Source organism: Strongylocentrotus purpuratus, unplaced genomic scaffold (genome assembly GCF_000002235.5).
Source record: "Strongylocentrotus purpuratus isolate Spur 01 unplaced genomic scaffold, Spur_5.0 spur5_scaffold_10, whole genome shotgun sequence".
NCBI classification, from domain to species: Eukaryota; Metazoa; Echinodermata; class Echinoidea; order Camarodonta; family Strongylocentrotidae; genus Strongylocentrotus; species Strongylocentrotus purpuratus.
Window position 1 is genome coordinate 22861220 of NW_022145595.1, and position 19076 is coordinate 22880295.

Genomic DNA, 19076 nt, shown 5'->3' on the forward strand with positions numbered 1-19076 from the left:
AGAAATATTGTTTATAGAGAACTAGATTACTTTTATGTCAACTTGTAATTCAATTTCAATTTCAATTTCATTTATTTCCACAGATTCATAAAAGACAGTATAATTTACAATAAAATATAAGAGCATTACAACAAAAGATGAACCTGCAGAGGGGGTGATCAAAAACCACAGAGGTTTATCGGGGATCATCCCCTGCTTAAAATTACAATATCAAAATACAATAGTTTTTTTTTTAAATTAAACAATAACACATACAAAAACATTTATAGATATTACCTGCAAATATATATGTGTGGGGTGAGTAGTAGTGGGTTAATTGGTGGTACCAGGGATCCCTGGTGGTACCAATAAATACAATACCGGCATATAGAGGAAATGAATGATATACAGGAAAGAAATAGTGAGAAAAATAGAAAGAAAGTAGAAAGTAATCAAATGACAGTGTAAGTGTAACATGTTTATGTTTATATAATATCTTATGATAATGATTTGAATATCTTATGATAATGATTTGAATATATGAACAGATGAACGTAGCACTGTTCCGTGTATAAATATAGCCGCAATTTGATCGAACGCGTCATATTACGTCACATAGCGGATTAGAGAATGGTGCAGTGCTCGGAGCTCGGAGGGAGGATGTCGTCTCCGACTCGGATACAGATCACGTCGTCATGTGCAGTAATTTTCAAAGATGTGCATTTTTAGAAGGTTTCCCTACATTTACGGGCAAGACTGTATATTATTCATGAGTTCTAGCAGTCAGCAGAATAAATAAAGTGTAATTTTGTGATGTAATATTGGAGAACTGTACCGTCCATCATCAGTGATCATGCCCGTAACGCAAATTGCTGTGGTTCCAGTTGGCCCATTGGGAGCAGCAGGAGAAAATGTAGACCGTAGCGGATCACGGGTAAGTAAGTTAGCCGGGCGGTACGGGCTGATATCAGGTGTAGCTGTAGGCGATGGGATACGGGCGCACAGAAACTTGCTGTGAAGACTGCAGCACTGCAGAAGGACAAGGGTTGGGAATGGGGTGGCAACACGCTAGACATTTCGTTTTCTAAAGCTAAAACTTAAGTCCTCTAATTTAGTGTATAAATTTATTTAGGATAATTCATTTTGTTAATCATGCCATGGACATCGACATGCATACTGTCTAGAGACAAGAGGTCTATATTACAGGGTCTAGACTAGTAATAGTATGACTGAAAGATATGGAATGGCCTGGTTGGTCATTCTTGATCTTTTGACTTCAGGAAATTCAAATTCACCTCTAAGTCAAATCAGTAACCTGGTCCGAGAAGGAGGATCGTCCGCATAAACGAGGATATCCGCGTAAACGTGGACAAAATGCTTCCTAGAAAATAAAGTTCTGCGCGATAGCTGGCAATGTGAAAAACGAATTCCGCATAATAAAATACCTCCAGTTCACTGTCTACTTTTATGGCTTTTCCATCTTCCCGAGGATTTATCGCTCACAACGTGAAAGTCTCTGTACAAAGTCGATGTGAAAGCATCAAGAAAATCATTGCAGAATCTGTTTTTCGCATCACCAATGTGCAGATCAGAAATCAGAATCATTCTCATTTTTGTAGAGGATCATTATTTTTCCGGACGCGTCACGCGTCTGTCCGTGTTTACGAAGACGATCCTCGTTTTCGGGATGATCGAAAACTCCCTCCATTACTCTACTACTACTAGAATTAATACTAGTGTGATGAGGTGACCAAAGTTTGCTGAGATTTTTGAAAATATTAAAAAATGTGATATTTGATCTATGATTTGTCATATTCTACACAATTTTTTTTATTACAAATTTACAATTAGATGTAGATCTATTACCAAATACGCAAAGTATTATGACAAAGTGGTTCAACTAGAAAATTTATCGTCAGGAGATTCCGTAGATATAGCCATCTGAAAATTTGATGCGCTGCAACTAAAAAAAGTCATAAAAACAACCTGACCTTACTTTGCGCACATGGGTTTACAGCTGATTTATGAAAAATGTGATTCATAAAAAATAAGGTAATTTCATACTTAGCAAATTGCAATGCAAGATATCATACAATCAGTTGGTACCACTTTTTACTTTTTTGAGGAAATCTGCTCTCAAAATGAATTTTTCGGAACAGACGCAAATGACTGCAAAATTTGCTAATGTTTTGTCAATATTTTGCTATTTGCTATCACTGCTATTATGTAAAAATGTGTAGAACAGGTGTCACATGCATATTCACCTTTTTACATAATAGCAGTGAAGGGATGTTCCTTTGTCTAACTGAGGAACTGTATATTTTGTCCGCTTTCTTTGTCAGTCATGTTCATAGTGATAAAAACATTACCGGTAGTCAATCAAGTACATGTAAGATTACCGTATTTTGCCGGCGTATAGGCCGCAGTATTTTCGGAAGAGAAAATATCAAAAAGTCGGGGTGCGGCCTATGCGGCGAAAGAGTAAAAAAAAGTTTTTTTTTTTTTTATTTTTTTTTTAGTTTCGATTTATGGCGCTATGCCTGGCAATGTCTCCCAGCTCAGTAATCAGTGTGTTGACTCACCACTCGGAAACTACGACAACACTAAAATTTGACTGTCATCTTGGTTTGAAAGTAATCTTTCTAATAGATCTCAATATGTAGTTTAAAATAATAGTTCCTCAAATTTTTTCCTATAACAAATGGTGTACCACAAGGTACACCACTGGTACCATAGGTACTTTATTGTTTTTAATTCACATTAATGATCTTACACATTCTTCTAAAAACGACATTGTTACTATTATTTGTGACAAGTTTACAAGCACAAATCAGCGCCTTTAACTGCACCTCGATGTTAAAGGAAGGTCCTTCCACGCGTGGGTTTTCGGCAGCAAAACAACAACAACAACAACAACAAAATATGATTTTTTTTTTTTTTTTTTTTTTTTTTTTTTTTAAATGTTAAAATCGGGGGTGCGGCCTATGCGGGGGTGCGGCCTTTACGCCGGCAAATACGGTAATCAATACTGGCTAGAAAAATAAGCCCAATAGAGTGAATAGAATAAATTATAGTCACTCATTTGAACGTGTGAAATGAAAGGTGATGAAGACACATGTACATGTATGTTTATTTGTGATTGTACTTTCAAAGGCTACTTGACATTGGAATTCAACAACTGTACCAAAAAATAAAAAAGAATAAAAAATAAAAAGATTGACAATTGCTTTCACCAGACGTTGTTTTGACAGAATTGCATGCCATGTAGGATTTAATAGTACATGTACATGTATGTAAAATGTTACGTATATATCACTTTATCAAAAATCTAAAAGCTCCTTGATCCTACATGTATGCTCCGAAAGATTGCCAAAGGAGGAATTTCCATGTCAGAAAGCACCACTCAAGAAAATCACTCAGATTTCCATCAATTTTTAATCAATCTGTTTTATTCCATAAAAAGAGAAAAGAAAACATGTGATGCAGCAGCTGAAACGGATGTGTGGAACATTGGAAGGAGAATAAACTAGTTTTAAAAATACTCATTTGACTATGCCTACATGTAAATATTGGCTTCTATTTAGGGAATTATTATTAAAGGTTAACTGCAATGTACATGTACAAATTGTACATACTGTACGTGTACATGTACACTCATATTGAAGGCAACAATTTTAAGCTTGAATTGGATTCATTGGCTCTGTAGGGTCATCAATACTTTATAGATGTCATCGTTATGGTAACAAGAGTACACATCATCAATCACATGGCAAGCCATACTACAGTGTACATGTATACTCAATGGGAGATGATGAATACTCCCTGATAATCAACTAATGATGATTGCACCTAATTAATTGGCTTTTGTATCAAAGCAAAACCCGACATCTCATTCCATGCTATGGTTTTTCTTGGCTTAATATGTCTCCATACATGTACGTGTAAATGTTGCCATTCCTGTTGAATTCCTCCGTCTCATCCCTGATGTTTACAAAGTCCATCTTTTTAGAGAAGTATTTTTGAGGGAGCTTGAATCCCCTCCCGCTCTAGAACCACTTCTTACCCCCTCTCCCCCCATCCCTACCTCTTTCTTACCTCCCTCCCCATCTACCGGTATCTCTCCCTCCCTTTCACCCTCTCTCTCACCCTCTCTTCCTCTCTCTCTCTCTCTTTCTCTCTTCCTCCCCCCCCCCCCCTTTCCCTCTCCCTTCCCTCTTCCCTCTCCCTTCCCTCCCACATACACTGTATCACTTCCTTTCCTCCCCCATGTATCCTTCTCTTTCCACCCTCCCCCTCCCTCCTCTCTCTCTCTCTCTCTCTCTCTCTCTCTCTCTCTCTCCCTCTCTCCCTCTCTCTCTCTCTCTCTCTTTCTCCCCCCCCCTCTCTCCCCCTCTCCATCTATGTTTTGACAGAGCTGATTAGCATTATGTTTTACTGTATGATATCATTGATAGTACATGAACATGACATTTATCATCTGTGTGTTGTGAAAGTATTGATTACAGATTGAAGTACAGTCCACCGATTGTTACTCCCAAGGCCTGTTGAATTTTTCATACCGGTACTCTTCTCAAAATAGACCACTTATTTTTATTATGTACAGTACATGTACGTGTATGTACATTATACTGTAGAGCAGACTTTCTCTTTGTAAAAAGGCTTTCTAATTAGTAATAAGCCATTTTTCCTAATTTAATGCACACATTTTTGTTCAGTGCTTCTCTACAAACTTTTCATTCTTATGTGATGAATAATCGTATTTCAATAGTCAGAATGCAAATTGCATTATGTGTCAAGTACGCCAAGCCATAATGTTTGTCCTACTGTTGTAGCAACAATTAATAGGCCGATAATTTTGTGATGATATATCAACCTCATCTTCCTCGGAGCAATTCTGCGCGATGTTTGGCTAGAAAAAAGTGAAATTGTAACATAAGTTAGAAGCTTAAAGGGATCCGGTAACTTTGTCTCAGATTCTAAAAACATATTCTGGAATTAGCTCATGATGCAATGATAATTATAAACCTTTAGGTCAGTCAGGAACCCCGTGACTTTTACAAACCGATCGCCTGTCTGATTATCAAGATATTTATGATTGGAATTACAAATTTTGAAAACCGTTCGCCTGACGGTTTTCATAACACTACAGTCTATTGGGGAAAACGAGTATGGTAAAACCGGTCACTCAAAGATTTTTACTTTTTTGAGGCACTTCTTGATCATTTTGAAGCGCAATTTTTTTTAGGGCTTCAATATTACATCATATCACAGACACTGATAACACGTAGGGCCGTTTATCTCAGATTTAACATTGTTAAACGATCCCTTTAATACAGTTAAGAAGAACAAATTTGGGGGAGAGGAAAGAGAACAGAAAAATTAGAATATCGTCTTGATTGGGGTATACTTTTCTTTAAACTTCAATCAAAGATAGAGAGAAGATGTTAATTAAGTTCCAAATGAAATGAGAAAAAAAAAAAACTTATTTGTCCATGCGTCCTCTAGGAGAGATAACAATCTATTTCCTTTTGCCATTAGACGAAAATAAAATGCATGCACATGTAAATTCATATGAGGTTGAAAATCAGATATGAGAAGAAAGTTGAAGATTCAGATGAGAAAATGGTTGAAAGTCAGGTATGAAAGAAAACATGTACCGGTACATTTATGAAGCCTTAACGTGTACGCTGAGATTTTTTAAAGAAATCTTGCCATGAGATGCATCTTGCTGTGTCATTGAGCTGTTGTTTGATCACTTTCTTCATTCAAATTCATCTTTGTGCCCTTCAGTTTTGTCCTGGGAATCCTCGAATCGTGCAAATGTCAAAGTTAATTTAGATATTTGTCATTCAAGCTGTTCAATGGTCAATCAATTTCAACGCTTGTCCTTTCGTTTTCATCAGATTTCATTTGAATTTGTCAAACCTGGCAGACACGCTGCAGAATTTACAATTCCTCATTTTGCAATCGATTTTCAGGAGATTTTCATTCAAATATGTTGCATAGACATGATTGAACCTAGTACTTTCTGTACTTACGCTGTATAGTACTTACACTTTCAAGATAATAATTTATAGTTTATTGTCCAACACTGTCATAAATTATGTATGTTTGATGATGAGGATGATGATGATTGTTTTACCTGACTACTAAAGAAAGCATGTACAGTATTTGCTAGTAAGTAAACAACCAGGGAATTAACGGCTTTAAGTCCTCCCAGAGGGATTTGGTAATGAGGATTATATAATGCCTTACCAAAGGCAAAGGGCACGAGCGCATTAGGCTTGCTTCATCAGCTCGAGATTGCCAAATAGCCCGCTATTTCTGATCCTAGATATTAACCCGATCATGAAATAGCAGGCCATTCGGCAGGTGAAGGCGAAAATAGCGGCCTATTGCTCGGGAAATCATCCCAAGATATCTTGGGCTAGTTTGCAAAATATCCCGCTATTTATCCGGTGCGTCTTCACCAGCCCGAGGACTCGAACTCGAACTATGCGCGAACGCTGAGCAAAATATCTCGAGTTCTGAGGAGCTGATGAACAAAAAATTAATATAATTACTCATAGACTACGCTGTTCAAACAAGATATTCAAGATACACAAATTACACAATACACAAAGCAAGTTTCAGGAAAAAGTGAAAAGATTAAAAGAGCATAATAATATCCAATTACAAACAAACAAGTGATTTCTAATGTAATCAGTTGCAAAATGACAAACGGGATGCAAAATGATGAATTGATCGGACAAGACAGACATGAATGCGAACGCTGAGCAAAATATCTTGAGTTCCGAGGAGCTGATGAAGAAAAAATTAATATAATTACTTATGTAGACTACGCCGTTCAAACAATACACAAATTACACGGTACAGTACACACAAAGCAAGTTTCACGAAAAAGTGAAAAGATTGAAAGAGCATAATGAATATCCAATTACAAACAAATAAATGACAAATAGGATGCAAAATGATGAATTGATCAGACAAGACAGACATAAATGTACAAAGTTTAAAAATGAGACAAAATTTACTATGAGTCTGATATGTGCAAGGAGAGGAAGTTAAGAGACAAAATTTAAAGTTAGGAATAGTGATTTGATTTGGGGTCTTGAGTGTATTTTTTTAAAATGGCAATTCATGTTGACAAGTATGAAAGCAGAAAAAACACAGAAATAGAATGGCAAAAGTTGGAATAGAATCGGACCAAAAGTAAAGAAAGTTATGAATGTTTGAAATATGAGATAACTACATGAATCTCATATTGGTAGTTTGGTCAGTGGATTGTGATGTAGGATGCGGATAACTCCCCCATTTGCAGTGTACAAAAATATAATTACTTTCTGTTTTTCTCTTACATGTACGCTGTAAGTTACTTCTCCCTTGGGGCATATTATTATAGTCTAGGTCAGAAGGTCCTTTAAAAAGAAAAGACCCTCCTGAGCCATGAATTTTGTTTAAAGTTAAATTTTAGTCATTTTATATTTTTGAACAGATGGGAAAGTAGCCCGACACTACATGTACTGTACATTACATGTACATCACATTGACATTACCGCTTCCGCCAATTTGAAGTTCCTATGTACATGTACATAGTGACTACAAGTTTCAAAAATTCATAACTTTCTTATATTTAGTCAGATGTAATAGAAACTATTATCAGTTTGCTTAGACTCTGATTGTTATGCTTTCGTTTAGGCTTTAGAGTACCGGTAGCTGTCTATTTGGGTTAGATTTCCCTTTAATTACTACACCGGTATTTGGAATTGTTGAAGTCCTAAAGCTACCTTGATGAGATGTAATTGTGTTTGTTGACATGTGCTAGCCATGCACGTGGCAGTAATTGTAAGAAAACTCACCTTTTACTTTGGAAATTCAAGCTTCCTGTTTCATCTCGCAAGAAGCCCAGAGCACATTTTAGAGAGCGTGTAATGGGGATTATGAATTACTACTTGATACTGTAATAACTGTACAGAAGTCTTATCAAATCCTCCTCAATATTGTGGAGTTCTTAACACAGACACAGCTATAAAATAGTGACATTCAAAAGGGTTTCTAAATCATGTTTCAAATTTAACGTTTTCTTGACGCTATTTAAGGGCCATTCACATTTACGCAATGGTGAGAAGGATTCCAATCTTGGAAATTTGTAATCATTCAAATCTCATTTTTTTTCATGCAAAAAACAATTTATGTTTCTTCCAAAGGCAGGAAATAACATTGCCTTTGTTTATAAATAAGCAGAGATAGTTCTGCTCTTTCACCATGTGTAATATCAGAGCCTGAGGAAGAGAGATCTACATGTATGAGAAAATCAATTTTGTGTATTTGTACATGTATTATGCATGTGTATATATGCAATATGTACCACACACATGCTGGGCGAGACTCAGGTTATTTTTTCATTACCAAATGTTTAGACCTATTCAAGAGTTCTTCCAATCAGTGAGGCAATAGAGTTGGGGGAGGTAAGAGGGAGTGGGGGGGGGGGGGGGCTGTGATATGAACGAAATATGAATTCAGTTTATTCACACATTATAAAGCACTGAGGCAGATGACTCAGGTTATTTTTCATTACCAAATGTTTAGACCTATTCAAGAGTTCTTCCAATCAGTGAGGCAATAGAGTTGGGGGAGGTAAGAGGGAGGAGGGGGGGGGGGGGGGCTGTGATATGAATGAAATATGAATTTTGTTTATTCACACATTATAGCACTGAGGCAGATGAGTCAATGAGATGAATTTCCTTTTCCTGCATTATTTTTCTGACACACATTGGTTCTGTTAATTTCTTAAAACATATTTTGTATTTGAATGCAAATATCCCATATTATCAGACACGAAGGGAATGTAGAGGACTTTTAAGTCCTACTTTAACTTGTGTCTGAATTTGCATTAACAGTAACACAGATGTGAAATCGAAAACACTGACAAAATATACATACCTACATGTACGTGTATGGACTTTGAATCCGGAAAATTGTGCAACATGATACTTCATTTAATTCCAAAACAGATATTGAATAACAAAAGTATGGAAATAAATGGAGACATGTTTTTTTTTTAAGGGACCCTTAAACATGTAGGAATGAAAGAATGAGAAACTCTGAATAAAAAAAAATCAGTTCATTGGCTCAGCACCCTTTTATAACCCCCCCCCCCCCCCCCCACCTTGGGAACAGAGATGCTGCTTGCTGTTCCACATATACTGTACATGCATAGGGCAAGATGAACTAGTTAGGGGGAGTAAAAATCGATTACTAGATTCTCATCTGGATTTTTTTTAATTGAGGAAACTCAGGAGAGCATTCCATGTTATTTGATATTTGATTTTTTTTCCTGTGCATAGAAATGCTATTTGGTCAAAATTATTGTGCTTTATGCAGGGATTGTAAACATGGTGGCATTGCAATATGTGAAAGATTTTTGTCATCTTCTCTCTATATATCCTCAGATTGCTTTTTAGTATCATTTCAAAACAAAAATATCAAATGCAGTATTAAATTGAAAAAATTGAAGTGGTGTGAAAAAGAAAGGAGGAGACAAAAAACTAGGAATCCATTTCATTTGACTTATCAAATGTGACTTAGTCTGTACTGTAAGTAGAAGGTGGCAGTTGTATAAACCTGTGGTGCTCTGATGTAACTACTGGTAGTGAAATATGACTCTGCATTTTAGCCTTGTACTTTTTAGTCATGATGCATCTACATCTATTCATGCTTGAATCTCTATTGTCATCTGATCTCTAATAGCTGCTCTGGCCGGGGTGAGAGTCTGAGAGATGGCGCAGCCTTGCCTTGGCTAGCCTGTTTGCCCGATTCATTTAAAATGACACCGTGTTTCCATGGCAACCAGCCCGGGATCAATGCAAGGAATTATAATGGCAATCATAATTTAGTTTCACTACATCGTTGTTCTGATGAATAACTCCTGAAATGTTTATTAATGGTAGTGCTCCCCATTTTGGTAAACAGAATTGAAATTGCTTTCTTCAAACATCCTATGTATGGCTGTATGATCACAATGAGTATTAATATACTGCAAGCTGTGTGGCATGTAATTTTAAACATGTAAACAATAAAGGGAAAGGGGGTTGAAGACTTGAAGACTATCAAAGAACTATACAAATGAGAGTAGATCACAGTGATGTGATGTTGGGTATTATTATATTGCAAGCAAATTGGCAACTCAATCGTGAGACTGTGATGTCAGTCATACCCTCACTATATACTTTCCATCTGTAAAAATATATGTTAGATTGATTTTTTTGTTCATTTCCTTTCCCTTTTCTTTCAGAAATAACAAGAAAATGGACATTCTGGATAAAATTACATAATAATAATAAAAATAATAATAATCTACTGTACATGTACATTTATATATTGATAGATCATCATATATTGACAAAATTGATTGTCTATTACATGTATGTAAAAGGTGCGGGAAGGAACATAATGTGGTCATTCATACAGTAGGTGTTGTTTAAAAAAAAATGACATGGCAGTGACATAACAGAGATGCCATGTTTCCCTACACATGTACATAGACTAGACATAGACTAGTCACGGTTACGGGAGTTCAATTTTCATTTTCTCGTAACATTTATTAACTTGTATGTGTCATTTTTTCTTTCTTCCGACAGCCAACTACAGCACCTTCCCGCAAAGGACCCTCAGCAAAATGTCGATCACAATCGGAGAGACGGCGCACTACAACCAGCTCTCATGTCGAGTTACGAACCCTGAGCAGCCCAGCTACCGCAATGCCCTTTGTCGTATGCCAGTCCAGCAGTTATCTCCCCGGCTCTGTGACCCAGTCATCCAGCAGACCCTCGACAGCCAGCAGTATATCGCGGGGAAGCAAAGCCCGGAACTCCACAGGATCCTTTAGCAAAACAAACTTTGCGTCGGTGGCGTCGTCGTCATCGCGAGGCGGCCCGCAACTGTGGTCGCACCGGGCATCCATCGTATCATCGATTGTATCGAGTCAGGGCGATATCTGCAGGATATGCCATTGTGAAGGAGACGAGGAAATGCCTCTGATTTACCCGTGCCTATGCCTAGGAAGCCTTCATTTTGTACACCAAGCTTGTATCCAGCAGTGGATCAAGAGCTCCAACACCAAGAACTGTGAACTCTGTCGATTTGAGTTTATCATGCAGAGCAAGTTAAAACCTCTTGGCAAGGTGGGTACGACGACATCCCCTTCCTATTTTGAGGGATGTGTCAAAACAGAATCTCCTTTATTTTCACCTAAATCAATGTTCTTTCAAGCTTTTTTGTGATTGAATCATATTGTTTTGTTTTTGCGTAGTGTTATTGTTTGGGTGTGGGTTTCGGCAGTATCCCAAGTGTAATTTGATGAGGTATGTACATGTAGGGCCTATGAATTCAGAGTAGAAATGACCCGTTTCATCTAGATTATACCCTTTTGTGAATACCTGGGGCCAGTTGCATAAAACTTACCATTGATGGTGACTTTGCCATTAGTGGCAACTACCATAGCAACAGGGCTCAACAGCCAATAAAAATCAAGATTTCCATGGTAGTTACAGGTACCATTGATGGCAAAGTTACCATAAAAATGGTAAGTTTTGTGCAACGGGCCCTGATTGTGAATACTCAAAATATAGAAAAGGTACATGTACTCTAGAAATTACGAAGAAGCCCCTTGTTGTATTTTTAAGGAAAAGAATTTTCCTCTCTCAGAGTATATTGTTGTTGTTGTTACTGAAAGTTATGAGAACCCACAGTGAAACCAAATGTTTCTAAAGATTTGGCAGGAATGCATTGAATGTAAAACACCAGATATAAAGCTGCCTCCGTGTATGTTGACAGAGATTCTAAAAAAAATTGTTTACAAATTAAACAAATTACAAACATGTACATGTATATCCTAGTCTTTCAGGTAATGAGAATTTGAAATAACTACAGTTTTGAGTAAAGGAACGCACTTGAAACCTTTTCTTTATTTTATTGAAAGGCAAATCAATGCTAATTCAACAGTAGGCGTTACGAAATGGACAAAGTCTTTTGTGTTTAATTCCATTTTTTTGCGTGTGACAGGTGTAATGATTCGCATGCATTGATATTACTTCCACTTGGTTTGCCGGTAGGTGACATTTCAGTTTGTAAATCCATGTTCAATCTCTCACCTGTCTAGTCACATGTGAGCAACAAACACGGGAGATAGTCTGCAAGCACAGACCCTTATCAGTCGCTGTGTATAACAGTGTCTGCACAGTGAGACTAGGCTGAAAACATACTCAATGCTCCTCCATACCAGTTTTATTTGATGCAGCCAGAAACTGACAGATGTAGGCTCTGCTCAAGGCTTTAGTAATTGTGTTAAAGTGTCAAAGCAGAATCTCTGCCTGCGGACTAATAAGGAGAGGAGGCTTTATAAGAGACTTCTCGTCAACAAAGTAATCCTGAAGAAATAGGAAAATTAAGCTCTGCATGTGAAAAGCCCCCAGAATGGGAGAAATATTGCAGGGCTCCAGACTATCCTTGATATCTGTGAAAATATAGAAAATGAGTTCCCTTTTGTTTTTCCAGCCATGGGGGGGGGGGGGGGGGGGGGGGGGGGATGGATTGAGAACATGTAATGTAATGTCCACATGTACATGTAATGTCATCACTGTAATTTCGGCAAATTTGACCCCTGTTGACCCGTAATTTGGAAGGGTGCAGAAAATGAGGCTGTTAATTCTGCATGATTAATTTTTTTGCGCTGAGCGACCACAAAACATATTCGCGGGTTCAGCTGGTTCAAAACTTGCATAAGAAGTCATGCTTTTATTTTCACGAGTTCTAATTTTCGTGAGTTCTAAAATTCGCAGACCCTGACTTAAGCGCGAAATCCGTCAAAATTAAAGCACCGCAAATATTACCAAGTTTACAGTATTGATTTCATTTGATGACAGAATGTGAATTCTTCCCCCTCTCTGTCTCTCTTAATCTCCTTCCCTCTCTCTGTCTCTCCATCTCCCCCTCTTTATCTCTCTCTCTTTCTCTCTCTCTCTCTCTTCCTCTCTTTCTCTTTTCACCTCCTTCTCTCTAATGTGTGCTCACCCCTTTCTTTCGTAATTGTAATTTTCCCAATCGAATTGTGTTTTCGATGTAGTTGGGCATTCATTGCCGTTTCAATAGTGCTTACGATAGTGCTTACAATTTTCATCCCTTTCTATATTTATTACGGTAAGCATATTTGTGACTCTAGAAGCAGCGTAGTTGCAAGCAACAGGTTTGGTAATTTATGGCTTTACAAACGGTTGCCATAGCGACCGTCTGCTTTCAGAAAATCTTTTGGGTAAATAAGCGAGATGGCAGTAATTGCATTATGTCATAGTGACGGCAACAAGTAATTGGAAAGAAAATTTATCATCAGGGCTGAGTACGTTTCTCAATGGCAATTAGACGAGTGCTTGCTGCCTTGAGATTTTTTCCCCTTGTGAATTGTAATGAGTATATATATATACAGGTATAATTCATCATGTTTAAAGACAAAGTTGATTTCTGGTCATGCGATTGCATTGGGAAAGACCCGGTGTGGAATTGATCAAAAAAAGTTGATAATGTACATTAGCGTATAATTATTGGTGTGTACTGCAAGGTTCTGGAGCCATTAAAATGATAACAAATTTGGCCCAGTCTTGGTAAAGAAACAAGCACTGTACACAGAAAGATGTATATATGAGACTACACAAACTTGTGGCATACAAACCGGGCTTCATTTTTAAGCTGTTACTTGTCATATTTAGAATATGAAAGTGTTTGAAAAGCCAAGCTTTTCAGGGAGCATTTGGTCTCTGATGTTCTACCACACTTGCATAATAACAATGATAACGCTCATGAATTATTTTTCCCTTTTCCCAGAACTCAACCTTCTCTTTTTTTTTAAATATCAGTTTTTTATCTTTTTGTTCACAGACTCTCTCTCTCTCTCTCTCTCTCTCTCTCTAGATTCAAGATTTTCAAGATTCAAGATATTTACATCTATCTTAATATTTACATCTATCTTAATCATTCTCTCATTGTGGCTGTCTCCCTCTTACTCTATCTCTCTCTCTCTCCCTCTCTCCCTCTCTCTCTCTCTCTCTCTCTCCATCCCTCCCTCTCTTCCTGAATGTAAGATACAACATTATACTTTCTAATTTTTGTTTTGTAATGACAAGATTACTATACCAGGTATTCATTCCCACCTGGGTGGAGAGTGGCAAATGTGGAATAATGTCTTGCCAAATGACATTAGTGCCAGGAAGGGATTTGAACCCCTAACTTTTTCATAGAAAGTCAAGTGAATGAATCAATGAACCACTTCAAGCTCGTCACTTCCATTAATTAATTAATCATTTTAATGCCCCACTGTACTACTTGTAGCTACTTGCTTCCTCTATATAGAAAACAATGCCTAATCGGTGACCATTAGTCCCCCATGATCCTCTTTTTCTTATGTTAATTGAGAGCTGAGTTGATGAAATAGCCACCTGTCAGTGATCACGTTGTGTGGTCTAATCCGTCCTGACCAAACTAGTACAGATGGGCTTTAAGTCACAAAATCTTTTTTTCTTTCAATTCTATAGTGGGAGAAGCTGGACATGTCAGCGGCAGAAAGGCGTAAGATCATCTGTTCGGTGTCGTTCCACCTGATAGCAGTGACGTGTGTGATATGGGCCCTATACGTGCTGATAGACAAAACGTCCAATGAGATTCAAGACGAGAAAATGCAATGGCCATTCTGGACGAAGCTGGTAGTGGTTGCTGTCGGGTTTACAGGTACATAATGATGATTTAGTGATTGAAAATGGGATTATCATGTTGTTTTTTTTTTTAAAGAATTACCAACATTTGTAATTTGCTCATAAATACAATACTTCTTCTCTTTTAATGATTGTGAAACATATTTTTTTTAATGTATTTATATGCCATGTTCTTTTCACTCTGTAAGTTGAACAATTACAGCTTTTAGCAGCATTTTCATTTATTTTAATCTCATTAAACCATTACAATGCAATATAGTGATAGCTACAGATGCAGTAAGTGTCATTTTAAGATGGAATCTGTGTTGCAGCAAGGGATTTGTTTGTGCTTAGTCTTTGTCCATACACTCTCCAGTGTATGGGGAATCACAATTTGAATACAATGAATATAGCATGCCTAACAATTGATGCATACATTACCCTTTGTATGAATCAGAAGACACCCACGCTGAATGAGGCACCCTTTCTCTTAAAATCAGTGATTTTTAGACCCTTTCAAATCATATACATGCGGAGGTATGTAGAATGTCCCGAAAAGCCTCTGAAGGCATTCAAAAGGTGATCCGAAATTTGCTATGGGGACAGCTGCTCCTGGTTTAATTTCGTCAAACATTTAGGGTTAGAGTTAGGTTTACATTTGGGTTTTAGCTTAGCTTTAGGGTTAGGTATAGTTTTCGGTTCATGGCTAAGTAGAATTCAGCTATTGCAGGATAAAAACTGTAGAGAATTTTTCTCGTGGGGCATGTGTCATGCAGACATCTAAAGTAAATGCATTGATAATCGGGTGATAGATTTGTCGCGCTGAGCGACCCCTAAACATATTCGCTGGTTCTTAACTTTGCGTTGCATGCAATTCATCCCATTCAAAACATGCACAAGAAGTCATGCTTACATTTTCGCGAGTTCTAAAATTTGCGGACACCGACTGAAGCACAAACTTGGCGAAAATTAATGTACCGCCAATATTACCACGTTTACAGTATCGGTAGTTGCATTTGTAGCCTCTAGATTTGTCTTCTTAGGCCAGCATTTAAAATGAACGTGAAAAGGGCCCAAAAGAGTATTTTAGGGTTGGTCGAGAGATTGACAACACTTGAACGTCTAATGTCTTTCTCGTACTACTTCACAGGTGGCTTGGTGTTCATGTACGTCCAGTGTAAGGTCTACGTCCAGCTCTGGAGGCGGCTGAAGGCATACAACAGGGTCATCTATGTCCAGAACTGCCCGCCGGAGGTCAGGATGAAGGTCAAGGAACAGAACCAGTTGGGAGAAGCCCCCAAGCCTCAAATGGAAATCATCAACTGACCAAGAGGACAACTCCTGGATGTTCCCCAAATAATCATTGGTAATTTTCCTGCATTGTATGTCAACAGATAATGGACCCGAATTCTCGGGTAATTCAAATTTTAGTTAAGAGGAACTGTTTTATGTAGATCATCAACTGGCTCTGGGACTTCTTCAGACATTTCCCAGGAATTGTCAGTAATTTTCTTGCATTTTATGCAAACAGAAAATCGGCCTGAATTCCTAAGTAAGTCAAGATTTAGTTTGAGAGGAACTGTTTTATAAATGTTGATCATGAACCTAATGGGGGACAATTCCTCGGACATTCCCAAATAACTGCCATTCCTGCATTTTCTCCATACAGAAATTGGAGTGACTAACTACTTTTAATCTTAAGTATTTCTAAATTCAAGAAAACTGTTTTACAGGTGAACTGACTGGAATGATATTTATTTTTGCATGTTATGAAACCCAAAATGAGGTTAAATTCTTAGGTAATCTTGACTACTTGCAAGTACGAGAGGAACTGTTTTATAGATGGAGATTGGCAACTGACCAGGGACGAAAATTCCTAATGTCAATGTTTCTTCATACTATGCTAACAAAAAAATAGCTAGGTAAACTTGAGTACAGTCAAACCTGTCTATAGTGACCGCCCAAGGGGAACACAAAAAGTGGTCTCTGTAGAAGGTGGTCTTTGTAGACAGGTTCCTTCAGTGCATGTTTCAATAAGAAACCATTTTCAAGGGAAACAAAAAATGTGGTCTTTGCAGACAGGTGGTCACTAAAGCTGGTTTGACCTTACTTGCAATTTGTAGAGAAGCTGATGGAGAAGGGACAACAGCTTCTGAAGGCATTCCCAAATAATTGATATTGGTTCTCCTGCATTTTATAATGCAAATATGAATGAGATTTACTTCAAGTTATAACTCTCGAGTAAGTTTAAGTAGGTATCGCCTACAAAACATGGTAAACGTCACTCTAAATAGTTGTTCGTATAGTAAATGATCATCCTCAACTAAGAGGTTGTTTGAATCAGCAAAGAATGCACACAAAATCACATACCGGTAACTTTGTAGAAAATATGTACACTGTAAAGCACGAACACAAATTATGAAATAGCACATATTATTTCTTTCTTCATTTTATTTGTTTGACATACCTACAGTTTTATCCAAGTAATTATGAAGACTCTTTACTTGTTTCATTCATAATGAATGTAAATTCATTCATATTGAAGCCTACCATCAGTGTGCTGTAGATGCTAGTATAGCCCTTCATGATCATGCTCTGGTTATTAATTATTATTATATCATTGTAAATTCAGACAGATGGTTTTTTCATGTGTTAAATGTAATTATCAAGCAGATTCTAGACTGTAAGCAATCTAATTGGTCAGATGACACCATGTGACCATGCATCATTCTTTCCAACCACGTCTACTGTGCAAAAAAAGTTCCCTACAAACCAACGAAAAAAATACATGGTGGCGACGGGCGATTCGCCCCCTAAACCTCTGAAATCGCCACGGTAAAAATCAAGACGAGGGCGAAAAAAAATCAATATATCTTGAAAAATCGCCCCCGCCATAAATTGATATTCCCTATGAATTAATAAACCAATTTATTGATGTGTCTGAGTGAAATCTCCGTTCCAAATACCAACTCCAAAACTAGTAACTTCCATCAACATTTTAAAAATTTTGTGAGTTGCAGCGGATCGGCGGTCGTACCTACTGTAGCTAGATCTACAGCGGTATCCGCCTGCCTGCGCCTAAGCTCCCGGCGGCCGGACAGGCCACCGGCCCCGATGTAGTTTCGTGCACAGCATGAATGCATACGCAGTTCGCACACGTTCACAATACACAGAAACGTACTAGCTCAGCTCCAGCGCGCGCGCGCCCGCACGCTCCTTGTATGAAGCAAATAAGTATTTGCGAGTGACGAGAGCTCAACTGCTAGCGACCAAATTGGTACGTAATATGTTTATTTATTCTTTTTCTGGCCCTAATTTTTATCATGGACAATGCAATCCCATTAAAAAAAATGTTATTCCGTCTAAAATTGTGTTATTTATAAGTTAAAACCATTAAATGCGAGTATATTTTTACTGTTGTCCCACATACTGATATATTTGTAATAACGAAACGTGCAAAATCAATGCCGGATTTTTTCCTGTAAAATCGGTATAAAGCAAGTTTCGTACACAGAAATTGAATTTTGTTATAAAAAAACCGTAAATAAATATATAAAGGATGTTCCTACTCCTCAGAATCTTTCTTACAACTGTTTAATTAAATTAAATTATTTATATACGATCGATGCCAGGCCAATTGTCATGAGTGATGATGACATCAATTTCTGTCTACGAAATGAAACTAGCTTTGGCTTGGCCTTTAGAATTAGAGTCTATAAAAAAAAATAAGGCCATGATTTTGCATGTTTCGGCACAACAAATAGACCCTACATCGGTATGTGGGACAACAGTAAAAATATTTACTCACGTTTAATGGTTATAAAATGGTCTAAATAACACAATTTTAAAGGGAGTTGGTCTACATTTTTTTTATTGGGATTGCATTGTCCATGATAACAATTAAATTTGGGACAGAAAAAAAGACTAAATAACATATTACCTACCAATTTGGTTGCTAGTAGTATGATGGCTAAGGAAAAACACAACTTATTGTTACAGCTTACAATATGGCTTTAAGGAAGTAGCCCCTTGGTTTTTTTTTAGGCAATGGGGAAAAGTAGCCCCCATAAAAAAATTAATTCCTAGCCCGCGTGTCAGTGATAATATTTTCTTAGGATATGAAAAACGAACAGTTAAACAAAACACTCCTTTTGACAAGTTTTAGTTACATGTATATGTAAATCATAAAGCCACACGTTTAACACAAAGTGAATAAATCATGGGTATCTGAATGTCTGCAATACTCTACATGACATATGTACGCTACAATTGTATCTAGATCTATATTTGCCTTTGCTTGGAATTTAATTAGGTAAAACCGCGTTTAAAAAAAATACAACCTTTAAAAAAAAAAAGCCC

At 37.3% G+C, this 19076-nt stretch overlaps 1 protein-coding gene across 1 annotated transcript; it reads left to right on the forward strand.

Annotated features, from left to right (window-relative positions):
• Positions 1–632: 632 nt before the first annotated feature.
• LOC579071 (E3 ubiquitin-protein ligase MARCH8) lies at positions 633–17484 on the forward strand. The gene is made up of 4 exons (XM_779205.5): positions 633–913; positions 10620–11162; positions 14562–14754; positions 15868–17484. Exons 1-4 carry the CDS (start codon positions 833–835, stop codon positions 16041–16043), a joined length of 993 nt encoding a protein of 330 aa, XP_784298.2. The 5' UTR covers positions 633–832; the 3' UTR covers positions 16044–17484.
• The last annotated feature ends 1592 nt before the right edge of the window (positions 17485–19076 follow it).

Coding starts and splice junctions, on each gene's coding strand:
- LOC579071 (XM_779205.5), top strand. CDS start 833: ATGCCCGTAACGCAAATTGCTGTGGTTCCAGTTGGCCCATTGGGAGCA. Junction 914..10,619: donor TAGACCGTAGCGGATCACGG/GTAAGTAAGTTA, acceptor TTCTTCCGACAG/CCAACTACAGCACCTTCCCG. Junction 11,163..14,561: donor AGTTAAAACCTCTTGGCAAG/GTGGGTACGACG, acceptor TCAATTCTATAG/TGGGAGAAGCTGGACATGTC.